The sequence below is a fragment of the Perna viridis genome, chromosome 2 (genome assembly GCF_037379345.1).
Source record: "Perna viridis isolate PV_CMFRI_1.1 ecotype Kerala chromosome 2, ASM3737934v1, whole genome shotgun sequence".
In the NCBI taxonomy this organism is placed as follows: domain Eukaryota; kingdom Metazoa; phylum Mollusca; class Bivalvia; order Mytilida; family Mytilidae; genus Perna; species Perna viridis.
Genome location: NC_142446.1, coordinates 7,626,090 through 7,645,848, shown reverse-complemented (window position 1 = coordinate 7,645,848; position 19,759 = coordinate 7,626,090). Strand labels below are relative to the sequence as shown.

At 32.0% G+C, this 19,759-nt stretch overlaps 1 protein-coding gene across 3 annotated transcripts in view; it reads right to left on the bottom strand.

Annotated features, from left to right (window-relative positions):
- The window catches only part of LOC148623506 (alpha-mannosidase 2-like), a 78,390-nt gene that overhangs the window by 9,452 nt on the left and 49,179 nt on the right, over positions 1-19,759 (bottom strand). The window contains exon 3 of one of the 3 annotated variants that reach the window (XM_088565353.1): positions 16,560-16,661. The exons of 1 other annotated variant lie outside the window; for it this stretch is intronic. Coding sequence is in view for 1 of the 2 variants with exons in the window: in XM_088565352.1 (XP_088421478.1) it covers positions 10,951-10,963 (13 nt within the window). In the remaining variant the exon portion in view is untranslated. Of the gene's footprint in view, positions 1-10,950; positions 11,237-16,559; positions 16,662-19,759 lie in introns of those variants that run through there. One more of the 3 variants, XM_088565352.1, reaches the window with a different exon arrangement.

Sequence of the window (19,759 nt, the reverse complement as noted above, 5' to 3'; positions counted from 1 at the left end):
TAGCAATCAGTACTATCTTTTTGTTGACACTAACAGAATGACTACAAATTTACTATAAATTCCTGACAATATCCACATCTGAATATGGTAATTTAATAACCCATTAAGTTTCATAGCAATCCTGCGAGGAGTTGTAGACACCAATGAAACCAAGTTTTGCTGCAAAACGCTTCAGTCCAACAGCCGTCATTTCTACATTTTTTTGCCCTAACATAAATTTGTGACAGTATGCACATCTCCATGTGGTAATATCACATCTCACAAAGTTTCATAACAATGCTGCAAGCTGCTTAGAAAATAGTCTGACAGATGGACAAACAGACAGATAGACAGGGTGAAACCTATATACCCCTCAAATTTTGTTGGGGGGGGGGTGTATACTAAACTTAAGTTAATGGGCATCAACACTGATGACAGGGTGATACCATTATACAATTGAAAATTTTGCCATTGATAAAAAGCACTAATACAGGTCATTGTACTTGATTCTGATAATCTGGCAGGTAATCAGAGTAATGCCAGTGACTAAGTTCAATTTGCAGGTGTGAACCACAGGAACTGGGTCACTTGGCAACGATGGCTATTATCCACTATTTTCACCTTCCTTTTGAGGTGTGGAACCTAAATACACAGTGATCTATACACTCTTTCCTTAATTTTTTGCCTGAAACCAGAACAATGTTCGTTTCGTCCCTTAAGGTCAATATCTTCCTTCATGGATATGGTAACTTACCATTAAAATAGGGCACTAATGGAATATTAAGTGATACCCTGCCATGTAATGGTGAAAAAAGGGGGATGGCAAAATGTTCAAAGTAGCCTAACCCGAAAACTAAATTTTGGATTTTGCTGAAAACTGAACTTAACCTGTATTTACGGTTTTTAATAACTGCCAAGTTTTAAAAAAATTCAATGATTCATTCTCATCTGGAAACTGTCCGGGGATAGACTGCAGATGGACAGACACATTACTGAAGGTATTACATAATACCTAGTAACTTTGTGTGGTGTGGTATAAATATCAATTCTTCCGTGTGATACACTTTGATAGAGATCCATATACTTAATTTATACAGCTATTAGATTCATGACATGCTTACTTCTGACTCTTTTTTGACTCTAAGTCCTAAGTGGTAGGGATTAAAAACTGGAAATCAACAAAAAACCTTTTTTTAAGAAACCTTTAGGTATGATTTTAGAGATCTATACTATTTCACACAAGTTATTGCCAAGACATCAGGAAAATGCTTATTCTGATCCCTTTTTGGCCCCTAATTCCTAAACAGTTCACGTCATAATTACCAACATCAATCTTAGCTTTTTCTTTGTCGTTTGGCACATTGTAGTACAGTTTCATATTTTTAAAAGAGCAAAATACTTTTACTGGAGTCCTATGATAATACAATGTATTTTAATGAAACACTTGTTTCTCGTCCTTTTTTGCTGCTAATTCCAAAATTGGTTCGGGTCATAACTTCCAACTCATTCTTTCTTTTGTGGTTTGGAACTTTTTCGTAAAATTTTATCAAGATCCACCAACTGATATTTTAAGTTATCAAACAAAAACCAAAAGTGTACGATGACAACATTGGTGAAGACAAGGAAAACGGCTATGACACAGATGATTACAGTGTCATACCAATTATACCTTCGTAGGAATTTTTGCGATCCTAGAGAAGGAAATGAAGTTCACAGTAAAACATGTATACATTTAGGTTTCAGCAATGCTTCTCTTTTTTTTTCACAAGCATGAAATAGAGATAATTCAACAAGAAATAATTATCTTGTATTATCAACTATCAATTTTACAATCAAATCGTATAAACAAGAACTCCAAAGTATACAAAGAACATCTTTAATCAAACTTTGGTTTATCATTTTCTAACATAAATATTTTGCATGGTTTAGTTATTGACACTATTTATAGACTACATAATGTACAACTCTTTGTATGTAGCAGGTGTGTAATATAGCAGGATATCTTCTGACATTACAAAATGTTAGTTGTATACTACTGAATATATTCAAGCAGTAATGCACATCTTTTTCTCATGACAATATGTTTCCCATTTCACACAGTTCAGCTTGATAAGATTGCAGAACTGGAACCCTGAAAAGTTGGGACAAATTTAGACACAATATTCAAACTTGATACAGCTCTTCATTTTGGGCTGAGATTAAATGTTGGACAAGACTCTGACCAGAAAGAATATGGTCAAAGAGCCTATTAACATGCTGTTAGAGATAAGAGCATGACAAAGTCCCCTACTATCAGAACAATCTGTTGATGTGAATAACAACTTCATGCATTATTCTTTGCATCCATCGTTTAAGTCCAAGGACTAAGTAAATTATAAACAAATAATAACAAGATTCACTAATGTAATGAACCTCTTTGTACTTGACTCCTAGTTTTTAAGTAATTCAGGAGCTGCAATATATATATTATCATTTAGAGATTAGGGACTTTGTTCTCAAATATAACCCAGAACCATGCATTGACTAACATTCAAGTGACTATGGTCAGTTTTATTGGAGATGAACAACATCATCATACCATTATAGGACCACAAATTTTTGAGGTCAAATAATTTTTTTTCAGTTAATTCTACCAACCACTTTCAAATTCAAATTCTCCCAACATCCTTGTCCTTATAATTGTCTTATTACACAAACACAACTAAAATCCTCTGTTACTAACTTTTAACACAACTAACATCTCTACAGACACTGCTCTGGTACAAGCCTTTAATACAACAAAAATCCCAAAGATACTGCTCTGGTACAAACCCTCAATACAACTAATATCTCCACAGACACTGCTCTAGTACAAGCCTTTAATACAACTAAAATCCCACAGATACTGCTCTGGTACAAACCCTTAATACAACCAATACCTCCACAGAAACTGCTCTGGTACAAACCCATAATACAACTAAAATCTCCACAGATACTGCTCTGGTTGCATCCCTAATTGCCAAGTATAAATGAAAAATAAAAATGTAATAAAATGATGATCCTTTTGTTCTTATGGCTCAACATAATAGGGAGATTGTTGTAAGGATAACAGCCAAATGAAGAGAATACTACAGAAAGTTGGTGATACTATTATGGTTTACTATTTTTATATAAAGGTTATATAATGGGACATTAGTTGTGTTTCACTATATCTGTTCCTTTTTCTTTAGTAGTTGACACAAGTACTTCTTAATTTTTTTTCAATTTCTCTCTATGGTAACCATCTGTTCTTACACTCTGTGTTTTAATTCCCCTTCCATTATTACCAGCTCTTCTGTGGAGACTTATCAGGCCTCCTTCTATCTCAACTTATCCTTAGTTTGTTTATAGAAGTGTAAAACATCATAGCCCAACATATGTTCTTTACAAACTTACTAAATATCATCAAAACCTTGAGGAATGTTGAAAATATATCATATATCACAATATAATTATCAGCAATGCACATAAACATATTGTCTTTTTTTCATAAAACATCAACAATTTTCAACAAGTTAAACAAAATGTTTTCAATCAAATCTTCTTGAATAATGTAACTTGAACCAGTAAATGAAAAAAAAAATTCTGCTCACCATGTTAATAATTAGCTTCAGAGTATTCAGCTTAATTCTGCAGCAGAACTTGAACCCTGACCAGTTTGGGTAAGTAAGGACACAACATTCAAGCTTGATAAAACTCTGAATTTGAATTGAGAGTACCTATTTGACATTGAATAACACTCTGAGTAGAATGAAAGAACCTTAAATTTGCCACAAGACATTTGTCAAATAAGACCCAACATCCAAAACGTAAATGCAAGGGGTGTATAGGAATCATCTCATTTTCTTCTTAATATCCAATATGGGGGGTTATTTTGGTAGCTATAAAATTTGGTGGCTATGAGGCAAAAAGATATACGAAAAATTTTGGCAGATGCTAAGTGGTGCACTAAGTACTTAAGCCCAGAGTAATTTTTTGGCGGAATTTATTTTGGTGTTTTTAAAGAGATCAATAAAATATTCAAAATTGGCACACTGTTACGTATTTGATTTCTGGACTTAAGCAGCTTTCAGTATGTAAACATCACCCAGACTGACACAGCTTTGTGTGTGAATAAATCAAGTTGACTAACACTGCTTTATGTGTGAATAAATCAAGTTGACTAACACTGCTTTATGTGTGAATAAATCACACTGACTTACATTGCTGTTGTGTGTGTATAAATCACAATGACTTACACTGCTTTGTGTGTGAATAGGTAACATCACAATGACTTGCACAACTTGGTGTGAGTATTTCACTATTTTACAGTAATTTACATCTTACATCACACTGACAGACTTCTTTCAAAAACAGAACATCTTTGTATATGTTTTATTACAATTACTGTAGCATATGTACATAAATTAAGCACTTGCCTTTTTTAAATGAGGTCTCCCACACTTAAATGCCACTCCCAGTTAGTAAAAAATCTGTCTGGGTCCAAAACTTGGAGAAATAACATGGATGCATTGAATCTAGACATATTGATAATGATCTTTCTATAAATAAGAGGCTCCAAGGAGCCTGAATCGCTCACCTGGTTCAATTTTTGCCTTTCAAGGGCAATAACTCTTAACAAGAAGTTGTCCGACAATTTTGACTCCATGACAACTTTGGTAGGACTTATCATAAGGATCATTTCATCAATCGAAAGTTTCATTCTATCAAAGTTTTCAAGATATTGAAAAACGTAATATTTTGCCTTTCATGGGCAATAGCTCTTATTTGGAGTCGTTTGACAACTTTGATCCCTGGAGGCTTTTGTAGGCCTTATATTAAGAATCATTCCAGCAATTGAAAGTTTAATTCTATCTATCATAGTTTTCAAGATATAGGCTGAAAACTGTAAAAAAGAAAGTCATTTTTCACCTCTCAAGGGCAATAACTCTTATATAGAGTCGTCTGACAACTTTGATCCCTTGGAAACTTTTGTAGGCCTTATAATAAGGATACTTCAGCAATTGAAAGATATTGGCCAAACCTAACGGTTTTGGAGATAAAAAAAAACCTACTGTACGACCCCTATGTTCTATTTTTAGTAAAGGCGGCAATGTTTTTTAACCATTCAAAAATCCAAATGGTCATTTTGTTAAGGATACAAAAAACAAAAATACCAACTTTCATTGAATTCTGTACAGTAGTTTTTGAGAAGAAGATTTTTGAATGTAATAACATCAAAAACATCAAAAACGTCCAAATAGGGCAATAACCCCAACATGGGTCAACAAATTTTCACCAAAATTTGACAATAGATCTCATCATGCTGAATACTTAAACCCTGTCAGAATTTAGCTAAACCTAACAATTTTGGAGATATATGCAAAATCTGCTGTCTGACCCCTATGTTCTATTTTTAGTAAGGGTGGCCATGTTTTTTAACTGATCAAAAATCTAAGCATTGTTTTTGTGCAGGATACTCTAAAAAACAATCATTATAAGTTTCATGCAAATCTATTAAGTAGTTTCAGAGGAGATGTTTGAAGAAATTGTTAATGATGACGACCACAGATGCCAAGTGATGAAAAGGCAGCAAAAGTAGGGTAGAATAATCAAGCAACTCATAAAGGGATAAATTTATTGTGTATTTATAAACCTTTGGTAGAGATTGGCTAAAATAAGCAGTACAAAAATAGTGTTTCTTACTGAAGTTTATAAAAACACAGATATCTTAGAACAGTAGATTACTATGCAGTCAGTAAAAGGCAGGGGGTAATCACAGGAGAGAGATAGCCTTAGATAACAAAGTTTATAAATGCATTAGCCTGTCAGTTTTTGCATGATCTTCTCCTACACTATTGATCAGTATGAGTGATGATGAATTATTCTTCACTGTGCATCCTTAGTACACATGAATAAAATCTGAAGTGTAATTAAACAATATCCTCTCAAATCTTGTTTTTTTTTTATTTACATACGATTAGATACAATTGTTCAAAAAGTTACAAAACTGTGTAGGTAACATAAGACCAATGTTTGTGCCAAAAGGTTATTGTATAAGTAAGAAAGAATGGGAACAGACTACTGTGTTATTTGGTTTGTTCCAATCATATCTATGTTCTGTCAGCAGGAAACTAAAAACAGAAGCCTACTTTATTTACATTATCAAAGATTATAGAAGATTAAAATTTAACAGAACATATGTTAACACTAGACCCTCTCAAAAAGAGAAAAAAAACCTGAAATAACAAAACAATGTCATGGTTTTGTTTTCACTAAAAAGTTCAAAAGACTTCTAAACCAGATTTTTAATGTGTTGAAATATCACCCCAGTTTGAATTACATCCGAGTGATTCATGAAATATAAAAAAAAATCATGATTAAGATATTACTGAAATGGTATATGAATGCATGCAAGTAATACAGAAAAAAAATGATAATGTATTTAGAATAAAATATTTAGTAGAGAGTAGCAAATCAAATGATCCAACTGCACAGATCAAACTTTACACAGTTGCAACATATGTAGACAATTTCCAAATAAAGGTTTATATAATGAGTGTGGCCATGGAACTTTTAACAAAAATTGAAATTGGACATTTACCTATTATGGTCCAAAATCAAAAATCTAAACCAGGGTTCAATTCATCAAAGGTTCTAAACCAGGGTTCAATACATCAAAGGTTCTAAACCAGGGTTCAATACATCAAAGGTTCTAAACCAGGGTTCAATACATCAAAGGTTCTAAACCCAGGGTTCAATTCATCAAAGGTTCTAAACCAGGGTTCAATTCATCAAACATTCTTATTCTTGAAATCATTTTTTAGCAAAGTTCAGTTTTAGATCCTTTAGTGGATTTTCATGTGGGTCAACTTGAAACCACTCAAAATTTTCAGTTAGATTTAGTATATCAAAGTATACCAAGAATTCAAAACTTAAAACACATTCAGGATGGGTCTCTTGCCTATCATGCTGTTTTTGCTTAGGAGTGCGCTCAACTTTTAATGATTTTGTGCACCAGTTAATAAAAAATAAAAACTATTGATATTAACTTAAATACCAGCCAAGTCATTTCAGATTTATGGATTAAAGAAGAGAAAGTTACAAGGAGCAGCGATAATTTGAGAAACAAGTTTGAAATCCACAAGCACACAATTTCACCAATTCTTATATTACTGCATGTCAGAATAAAACTAATGTCTATATAAGAAAAGCTTTCTTTGTTTTATTCTAAAAAATGTGACAGTAAAAACAAAATAAGAAAGCTAATAGTACAATACACTGGTCAACATTTCGATCAATGTTTTATCAATTACCAGATTTCCTGGGTTAGTGGCACATCTTCAGACAGCTTCATAAAAAAACATATATATTTCCTGAATTTTCAAGTCAAATTTGTTTTGTCTAATTGTTTTCTTTTATAATAATAACCTTAGACAAGTTCAAGTGGTATGTGAATATAGAATCTACAACAATCGCCAATTGTAGATTCTGTTTCTCTTATAAAAGAAAACAATCCAATTACAAAATCTCCCAAGATTGACATCATGAACTACTATGACCATCCATTTGAAGCACTGATATATTTAGTCCTAGATCTGCATGAATGGCAAGTCTAATGAGAACTTTGCATAAAACTCATAAACCAGTAGCCTTTGTTCATTTGTTGCAAAGATTTTTTTCTAGGAAAACACTGTGCATTACTAAGAATATTTTTATTGGAACATTTTTCAGCTTTAGTCATTGGTTAAATTGTCAATGATACGCCAGAATTTGTTCTTCCTGTAGTGATGAAAGCAATAGCAAGTCAGCATCATTTTCTAACGCAGCCAAACTTTTCTACCAAAAAAATTTCAAATATACACAGGCAATTATTTTTCACGTGAAAAATTCATGTTAATTTCAAGTGAACTCTATCATAAATTTTATTTGCTCAATTCAGGTGAAAATCATGTGAAATTAGTGTGAAAACCATGGGATATAATTTTGTCTGCAAAAAAACAATGAAACTGACTTAGCAGCTGATCAGTCAGTACTAATTCCACACATACATGTACATGTAATGTTCACATAACTGCATTTTAACAAAGTATACAGATACTTTGAACTAGGCAAGGATGTAAACACCTCTGTTTGCACTTTATTGTATTAAATTCACAAACATTTTTTAATAAAGCATCACACTATCATGACAACCTTACAGGTAAAGCATCACCCTATCATGACAACCTTACAGGTAAATCATCATCCTATCATGACAACCTTACAGGTTAAAAATCACACATAACAACAACCTTACAGGTAAAGCATCACCCTATCATGTCAACATTACATGGTAAATCATCATCCTATCATGACAACCTTACAGGTAAAGCATCACCCTATCATGACAACCTCACAGGTAAAGCATCACACTATCATGACAACCTTACAGGTAAATCATTACCCTATCATGACAACCTTACAGGTTAAAAATCACACATAACAACAACCTTACAGGTAAAGCATCATCCTATCATGTCAACATTACATGGTAAATCATCATCCTATCATGATAACCTTACAGGTAAAGCATCACCCTATCATGACAACATTACAGGTAAAGCATCACCCTATCATGACAACCTCACAGGTAAAGCATCACCCTATCATGACAACATTACAGGTAAAGCATCACACTGTCATGACAACCTTACATTGTAAAGCATCACCCTATCATGACAACCTTACAGGTAAAGCATCACACATTCATGACAACCTTACAGGTGAAACTTCAGAGTCATTATATATGTTGTAATCTTCATTCATATTACCAGTTCAACAAGAAATAGAGGAACAGAAGTAAGGTGTCTATAAATTGTAGATCAAGTTGATATGATCTGATAAGAAGAGGAAACATTGATCTGTGAAATAGGATGATCTGTTTTATTGCTGTTTTAAACACCAGACTATTATTCTGGTAGTTAACTTTGCCAGCTACACGAATTTTGAAGAATACATTTTTGAGGAACTACATACACAAAACTACACAATTTCCAACACAGAATTCAAATGGTTGCAAATTATAGGTGCATAAAAATTGTCATATAAATTGCAGTATTTCTAAACAACATTTTCCTAATCCTAAAAAGATAATTATGCTTAAGAAATAAAAATTCTAAGACTTGTAAGTAAGACACTTGGAGCATGGATACTTGAAGTGAACAATTAAAGGGCATTGCCCTATGACATGCCAGTCATATGGCTACAATCAATGACTTTAATATAATACTTTTCTAATATATTTTTAATTCTGCACCAAAAATTACACAAGCAAGCAAGCTCATTATCCCCTAGCTGTGTTAGAAATTAACCAAATGCACATTTTCTTCCAAATGATTTTAGGAACAAGCCGGCAGTTTTACACACTTTGGCTGATATTTGTAAAAAGTAGAGGTGAAAAGAGAATCATATTATACCTTTAATTGGTATTCAACTAAACAAAACATTTTTTTTAAGTGTATGATAGGCCATCAGTAAATAATTCCTTTAAAACTGTCATCTAAAATGGTGAAAACTCTTCTGAAAAAAAATTTACTGCAATACAACTTTTATTTTTAATATTTAAATCTATCCAAAAGCTTCTCTATATATTGATTTTTGAATTATGGATAAAAAATATTTGTTTTAATATTAACGATTTTAAGGCCAATAATAATGACTCCAAACACCAGACCCTAATTATAAATATCAAAAGACCACAAAAACAGGGCAAATTTTGTAGGAATGACCATTTCTTAGTGTTGTGGTAGTACAGTAGATTCCTGTCAATTGCATAACCTTTTCTCTAAGAAAACTATGCAGTTAAAAGAAATGACCATTTTAGGGGAATTTATTGCAAAATGTTCAATGTTTGATTCAGTGAGATAAATCATTCCCAATGTTTAATTAGATGACTGTATCGCTATACATTCAAAGAAAAAGAGAAACTATTGTTGAGAAAACAAATTTCTTATAAAAAATTACAGATTGTTATTAATGATACATTGTTGTTTCATCTATTTACCTACAGTTTTGAGTAAATTTAGAAAGATTTTTATTAAGCGGAATTTTATACATGAATGGTTTGTGTTTTATGTTCTTCTGCAATAAACAGATATGCAATTAAGTGGAATCCATTGTAACAAATTGGACAGAGACAGTTTGCCATAGTGTTTCTGTCAAAAGTTATCCATAATATAAAGTCGAAGCAGTTCACCCTATAATAAGGACACATAAAGTCTCACTAAACCAATTTCTCTGTTGAGTCTAATCTACACTCTTTATCATTTTTTTTGGCACTAGAAACACAGGGCATCAAACAATTTTCAATATAATTGTATAATCTTCCAAAAGACATTTAATTTATAAACAGAACATCTGGTAATTAATGCTAACATTCCACATAGGTCTAAATTTGTGTACATATTGTAGAGGAAAAAATGCCACTAATGATAATGAGATACTAGTGTGGATTCTCAGTTATTATTGTAAACATATCAATACAATATACTAAGTCTACATAGATTTTTTTACTTTGTTTCTAAATTCAGTGAAAGAAGGAATAAAATTACATAAAGTACAAGTATGGGGCAATCTATAGACACTACAATGAAAACACAAAAACAAATGAAGGACAATAAGATCATTATATAAATCAAACTAAAAACAAACATAGTGACATGACAAAAATGTTTAAGTGTTTTCCAGGATTTTACACTAAGAGCCAGTCACAAACGAAGTGACATGACAAAAATGTTCCAGTGTTTTCCAGGATTTTACACTAACAAATAATAATTTACATAAAAGATTACTAGGAACAACTATTTTACAATTTCCACTTTATATATGAGTATATATTTCAAATGTGAAATGACTTCAAACTATAAATGGAAAACAAACCAATCATGAAACAAAACTGTTTTTACTTCATTAAGAAAATTGATGAAGACTTACCAGGAGAAACCATCCTTGTAAGAGAGGTGCTATATCATCCTTTACATTAGAGAGTCCCTATCATACTGAGGCAGTAATTATCTTAACTCCCAATACACTTCACACACAACTTATGCACAGATAATAATGCTACTCATTTCACTTGTTTTACTGAGATGATTCCCTCTATGGCTGATGGTCACTATTTCTGACAAATTAGTTTATGGCAATTACAGATAAACATATCCATGAGAATATATGCCACATTTTCCAAATCTTTCATCTCTAAACACATTAACAAGTTAAAACTTTATAAATATAATCTAAGTTTTACGACTCTGTGAAGGATTGGAGTCAACTGTCTGTTTATTTTTACAATTTTAAGATTTTGACTGATATGAATTCCAACATTTTACATTTAACTAATGTGTGTAGAGAAGAGTGGATTTCTATGTAAGAAAATTGAAATCATCAGAAACATTTATCATCTTAAAATGGTACGCCCATATCATTTTTTTTTGGGCATTTTTGCATTATATTGACAAGTTTAAAGACTTCTTAAAAGTATGCATGTATAGTTCTATATATCAAAAAACTGTAAGAAACCAATAGATGTATAAGCTCACCACATCATTTGGGTGGGAATCAATAGTGGTCAGAATCAGTATAAATATATTTCAAGTATTCATCTCTGATTCATTTACTTCTTAACATATGGTTATTAGAATTATCAATAATATACTCTACAATTAGTTTGTGACCTGAGATAAGCCCCTATGTGCCCCCACCACCTCATCAACTACAACATAGTTTTTAATACCACTGATTTACAAATCAATTTGTTGCACCAAAAAATTACAGAACATAAACTGGTCCAGGGAGTTCTCCTTGTCCATTGAATAAATCACTGTGTTATGTCACCACTTTGTAGACAAATTTCTATCCCATTTTTTATTAGAGGGAGCATTCCTACTTCAACTAGAAGAACTTTAGTCAATGTCTGCTGATTTTACAAACTGTTGCTTTTTTACATAAAATGAATACAATTCTTAACGAATAAATGAAGAGTTTTGTGTTGTGAAATCTTGGGAGTTTTTGCTATTGTAAATGTTTAAGTGCAAGTATTATAATATTTCTGTGTGTTGAAAAGGGGATCATAAACTTTAAGATGGAGATATCAGACTGAAGAATAATTCATCTCAATCTGTCATGAGTATACCATAAAATGACTATGTTCTTCATAGCAGACAATGTTGTCAACATTTCTGACATTGTAAGCTTACTGTGAACATCAAACACATGGCATTGAAAACATCCATCATTGCCATGTAAATGATGTTATTTGTCAAAACTTCATGCTTGTTGATGATGTTAGTTTAAGATGAGTGACAATAATGACTTCTCCATCCCCTGCCATAACCAGCTATCTCATCATACACATAATTATACTCTAGTTTGTATTGGATTAAAATACTGTGAAGCTCCTTGTGTTTTGTCTAAGTTAATACAAATTATAAGATAATTCTGCTTCTAAGTAATTAAACAGCTGCAGTACTTAAGAAATTCGTTATAACAGCAACATCTTAGAAGCTTAATCTGTTTCTTTATGTTATCAAAAATCTAATTAATAAGAATATTAATAGAACACTTTTATTGAGCATAGAAGCTATACAATATGGATGGGTTATCTTGATAACTATGGATTGCCTGATGGTTTCCATTAGATTCTAGCATACTTCTTACAGTGTAGGAAAATAAAATCAGTACTGACTGGAAGAATAAATCAGTACGATTCAGGTAAACAGGATGGAAGAATAAATCAGTATGACTCTGGTAAACAGGATGGAAGAATAAATCAGTATGACTCTGGTAAACAGGATGGAAGAATAAATCAGTATAATAAGTGACTTAGAGGACAAATGATTTGATCAATACAAATCAGACCTACAGGACAGGTGATTTGATCAATACAAATCAGACTTACAGGACAGAATAAAATTAGTACAACTATAACTTATAGAACAGTGGTTTAGATCAATAAAGTTCAAACTTACAGGATATAACCGATACAATTCAGGCTTATAGTACGGAGGTTTGATCAATACAATTCCGATTTACAGGACTGAAGAATAAAATCAATCGAATTAAGAAATAATTCATGGAGGGGTAGATTTGTACTCATTTTAATATAAATGCCAAACCCATGTTAAAATGAGTACAAATCTACCCTGGAAGGAATTATTTCTTTTCTAATATGACAAATACGGTAATTTTTGTGAAAAATTTCCCTAGGCTTAGCCAAAATAACGGCTATTCTGTTTAACCTCCAAGGTATGGAATTTGGATTAAATTTGTATTTTTATGTCATCAAATGTGTTAAATGTGTGTATTCATATAATTGATTTCAATAAGATAACCTCTCAGCTGTTAAATCATGGCATAAACGTTTTTTAAAGGAGTGTTTTGTCTTGAAGCGACAGTGAAAGAAAAGAGACAGTGTGCAGGTGCTAAATGTGTGGTTGCACCAACATATACTGTTTGACCATATGAAGACATCATATTACAAGTAATATTTACAGGACAGGAGAATAAAATCAATTGAAATAAAATTTACAGAATCAGTACAGGTGTAACATCAGTAGACTGAAGTTTGTAGTGTTAAATTTTACTGAAGTTTGTCGTGTTATCTTTTACTGAAGTTTGTAGAATTACATTTTTACTGAAGTAGTAGGTCACTAAATTTGAGTATTAATTTTAAGCATAGTTCTGATTAAGCAATTCAAAATTCACATGAATATTATAAAATATACTTTTAAAGATTCTAGCAGATTAAAACCCAATCATTCATGTAGATTGAATAGGATTTAGAAGAAGCAATATTTAGAAACAATTTAAAGCAGTCTTGTAATATTTTGTTAAGAAAAAAAAATTGGCAACAAACTTTTTCAATTGGTTAGATCAGAATTACATTATGTCATGGTATTAAATCAATGTCTGTGTTTGCCTGCTGAGAACCAACATGACCACATTATTATACATCATCAAAACATTTCACAATCTGAAACTTATAGTAAATCCTACACACTGTATTGCACCACTGACTGCTGTAAATAATTAAACTGCATTTCATTATAAATCCCAGACACTTCCTGACAGGTAAGGATCACATACTAAGAACCTATGCTTTAAACATTTCTACCCTTCTTTGTGTTTTTGCCAGAATTAATTAGTAGCATAATCTTATGTTTATATAAAAGTGTTGAATTTCTGTTTCTAAGCTCTTTGTCGCCAGTTTGTCTTCACTGTACCACATACCAAATATAAACAATCTATGAAAAAAATATGCTGCTTAACTAAGCAAATAAGATTTTTATTTGCTTTTCTGAATCACTGACAGAGAATTAGAGGAACCAAAGAACCTAGATTACTGACAAAAAATCTTGAGATTCAGATGCAATTTTCTCAGTGAATAAATTTCTATATTGAACAATGACTTTGTTTCTTCAATAATTTGGAATAAATTGAATCTGACAATAACATCACAAAACGTATCTTCCTATTTGGTCATATGTTATCACTGATACTATAAAGTCTATTTTTCATTTGTTGACATCACTGACACTATTTGTTATATGTAATCTGACATCACTGCCAGTATTTGTTTTATGTTACCTGACATCACTGACACTATTTGTCATAATGAGCTGACATCACTGCCAGTATTTGTTTTATGTTACCTGACATCACTGACACTATTTGCTATGTTTCCTGACATCACTGACACTATTTGTTATATATGAGCCGACATCACTGACACTATTTTTGTTATATATAAATTGACATCAATAACACTATTTGTTATATGTTATCTGACATCACTAACAGTATTTGTAAAATGTCATTTGACATCACTGACACTATTTGTTTTATATAACCTGACATCACTGACACTATTTTTGGGGGGCCCCATGTAACTTAATACTGTTAGAAATATCTTAAATCTGACTGATAAATGTCAATGGAAATTTTCACAAGGAATCGAATAAAACATTTTGTTAATTGGGCTAGATATTGAAAAGTTTATTAAGGAGTGGCACCATTTCATACCCCTTAACTATATATGAAGAAAAGTTTATCATAAAAATAAATGAAAGCTAATAAACTCCAATGGCAGGACAGTACTATTGTAAGTTGGCAAAATTTGTTTGCTGTAGTATAAAAATGCTATATCATTTCACAATTGTTTTATTCTAAAAAAAAAACCCCAGATTTTTCTAATCAAATTGAACATGTGTACACCTTCAAAGAATAAAAATACAATAAAAGCACACACCTGAGGAGCTACATAAGTAAAGGACATCGATTTGTCAAAAGCTTAATTTGAAGGCACTGGTAAAGCATGAAAATCCATTCAAAAGAAAAATAAAATAAAATTTACTATTTTTGGCAAATTACATAAAATTCTATGACAGAAACATTTACACTCCAAATAAATGAAAAAATATGGCTGCTATCAATTCTCATGTGCGTCAGTGACAACAGGTATACATTTGTACTATAATTCTATTTCTTTCAGTGTGTTTATTTTGACAATTTTTAAAGAAAATTCTTTTACACAGAAATATCAGCTATAAAAATATAAAAATAAACAATTTTCTTAAACTACTAGATCTGAAATGCAGCAATTACAAATTTGTTGGACCAAACTAAATCACTATATAATTAACATCAAAACAGTGATCATAACATATACTTGGCAAAACCTCATCACCAAAACATTTAAATTGATTACACCACATAAAATCATTAAGTGTCAACTTAAAAAGACCATACATGAATGAATTGGCACAGCATAGGTGTCAGTCTTTGAAAATTCTAAATGGGAAAACTCCCTCTAGAATTTTCTTGAAGGGGAAGACTTGCAATGTTTTTGTTTTTGAGACATATTTTGACAAGATTTAAAGTAATTTATTATGATTTTAAGCCGAAAATTCAATTATGATGAGGGAAATTTGCTATTCAAGTGGCTTAATCTTCACTTTGATATGGGTATGTAAGCGGGAGATTGATGATTTTTTTCATGTAATATAAGGAGACCCCTAATGAAAGTGGGAGACTTAATACTTATGGACCAAGAAAGTTGCATTAATCATTAATCTTTTAATTTAAAATTTAAATTAATTTTAGTGACAAAACTGCAAACTTAAATACATGCAAACTATATTAAGTAAGGGAAACCACAAAAATCTACATTAACAGTAAAAAGCTGTAAGGTACAAAGAAATGTGTCCATAGGACATTAATACTACAGACATTCAAAACCAACTTGGTAAACAGTATGCTTATGCATGAAAGAGACAAAAGTTACACACAGGCTTGAACTCATCAATATTAGATCATTCACTCGAAGGGTTTTAAAGTGACAATAAAATCATGCAATATTACATTATGCGGCAAATAAACAGGAAATGGATATGTTATCAAGAGTAAAGCATATGGTTTGAAGGTTTCAGCTGACAGAAAGTTATTGGTTAGTAAGGACTGCATGCACAGTTAAAACTTATGTTCCCTATGAAAAGTTATTGGTCTAAACATGTTTACTTCTTAAGTAGTATAAAGTAAATTCTTACTTAAATATTCTTTACTAGATTCCCTGCTACTCAATGTACTGGACCCTCAGATGCAGTCTATGATGTGAACAACTTGTGCAAACAGTCTTCAAACTGAAATACCTGAGAGAAAAACAAAGCTTATAAAACAGTACTGAAATAATTGATTAATGGAATCAGTTCTTTTATCAGTAGAAATTATCCTTGAAAGAAAACAATAGACTTCATTAACAAACCAATCACTGTTCATATAACTCGTCTGGTGAATTAATTATTAAACAGTTTTCTAAACTTGGTTTTGATTGTATCATTTTCTAGTTTTCATAAAGAAAATGAATTCAAGCAGCATCATTAAAGACCCATTAAAGAAAGCTTTTTCCTGTAGGCAGTGAACAGTAACAACATTTCATATTTGTGCATTTCATTTTTCACTTTATTAAAAATTCTGCAATTTGCATAAGTAAAAACCTTTGGCCTCCAATCAACACTACACAGTAGATAATTGTAGGCAGAATATATTCTGTAATATGCCAATTTAGGCTGCTAACTCATAATTACAGCATGGGAATATACACTAACCTAACTACAGTATCTAATGTTAGGCTTTCTCAACACTGCAGTTATGGGACCCATCAATTCAGGATGTGAATGCTGGCCTACTAACCTTCCTACTGAAGTATGCCTTTTTAAGGCTTATTCCCTACTGCAGTTTACCATTTTAGGCTTATTTCCTACTGCAGTTAACCATTTTAGGCTTATTTCCTACTGCAGTTAACCATTTTAGGCTTATTGCCTATTGCTGTTTACCATTTTAGGCAAATTTCTCTTCTGCAGTACACCTTTTTAGTTGTACTCCCTTCTGCAGTATACCTTTTTAGTTGTATTCCCTTCTGCAGTATACCTTTTTAAGTGTATTCCCTATGGCAGTTAACCATTTTAGGCTTATTCTCTACTGCAGTTTACCATTATTGGTGTATTTCCTACTGCAGAATATTCCCTTCTACAGTATACCATTCTAGGCTTATTCTCTAATGCAGTATACCATTTTAAACTAATTCCCTACTGCAGTATACCATTTTAGGCATATTTCCTACTGCTGTTTAACATTTAAGGATTATTCCCTACTACAGCATACTATTTAAGGCTTATTCCCTACTGCAGAATACTGTTTCAGGCTAATTTCCTACAGCAATATTCTATTTCAGGCGCACTCACTACTGTGTGAGGTGAAAGTAGGCCTGCTCACCACTACAGTATGCCACTGTAGTCTTGCTTACCTTTGCATAGTCATACAATACCAGTACATATGTAGTCCTCTACTCACTAAAGCAGTATGCTATTGTGGGCTTACTCACCAATGCATTAAGTGCATGTAGACTTCCTCACCTCTACAGTATGTGAATGTAGGCCAACTCACTACTATGGTAAGCCATTCCAGGCTGCTTACATCTGAAGAATGTTGGCTTACATACCACCGCAGTAGATGAATGTAGACCTACTCACTCTTGATAGGTGATTATAAGGCTTTAATAAGGAGGGACTTTTATCCTCATTGACTGGATATGAAACAACAGTAAGTTTATTGTTACTTTGGGAACGACTATAACCATGAGGAAAGCAAAAGTTTAAATTGGTTCTAAAGGGATCTAAACTCACTATTCATTGAATATCCATTGGCCTTTCAACAAACAAAGAAAACCTTCATCCCATCATATACATTTGAGTATTTGAATAACTAATTTCACCTCAAATAGCAGGAAGCTAGTGTGTTGTCTAACATTCAATTAATACTGAGGGTACTGTGGAAAGTGAACTGCAAAGTACATTGTATTGGCATACTGTAGAAGTGAACAACAAACAGCATTGTATTGGTATACTATGCAAAGTGAACTATGAAGTATATTGTACTAGTGTACTGTGGCAAATGAACTGCAGAGTACAGAGTATATTGTACTAGTATACTGTGAAAAGTGAATTACAGTATATTGTACCAGTATACTGTGGAAAGTGAACTACGAAGTATATTGTATTAGTATACTGTGGAAAGTGAACTGCAGAGTACAGAGTATATTGTACTAGTATACTGTGGAAAGTGAACTACATAGTATATTGTACCAGTATACTGTGAAAAGTGAACTACAGAGTACATTGTATTAGTATACTGTGGAAAGTGAACTGCAGAGTACATTGTATCAGTATACTGTGAAAAGTGAACTACAGAGTACATTGCATTAGTATACTGTGGAAAGTGAACTGCAGAGTACATTGTATTAGTATACTGTGAAAAGTGAACTACAGAGTACATTGTATTTGTATACTTTGAAAAGTGAACTACAAAACATAATAGTCAATATCTCAAACCCAAAAAAAAAATTGGGAATCTGATGGACTGATCGATGGATGAATGGATGGAAAAACTAAAACTATAGTCTACTTGGCTTGGATGGTAGGAAATTAATTATCATGTTTGTGGATAGTTTAATATGATGGGAACTGCAGATAGAACATATATAATCTACGCAGAATTATTGTATCCTTAATTGATTTTCCCCAGGCAGTTGTTAAAGAGCTTGTCCTGCTATGAGAGAGGTTATCGTAAAACAGATTACTCTGTCAATTAAAACTGAAAAATGGAATCTTCACCAATGATATGCCTTCTAATGAAAAATTCAAATAGTTTTTGTCAAAAATCTCATTCTTTACTTTGTAGAACTGTAGAATTATTGAATTTAAGGGCCTAACTGACTTGGTTCATGCCAGTATAATACCTGTTATTACCTTGATGCCAGTATAATACCTGTTATTACCAAGGGAACCATGCCAGTATAATACCTGTTATTACCAAACCAGTATAATACCTGTTATTACCATGCCAGTATAATACCTGTTATTACCATGCCAGTATAATACCTGTTATTACCAAGCCAGTATAATACCTGTTATTACCATGCCAGTATAATACCTGTTATTACCAAGTCAGTATAATACCTGTTATTACCATGCCAGTATAATACCTGTTATTACCATGCCAGTATAATACCTGTTATTACCAAGGGATTAAAAGTTTAATAATAGTACTTTAAAGCTTCAGTTAGAAAAGACAAAGAAACGACAGACATGAAAATACAACAGACATCAAGAACAGATAGAATACAGCAGATATCAATAACAACAGACACCAAAGACAACAGACAGAATACAGCAGATATCAATAACAACTG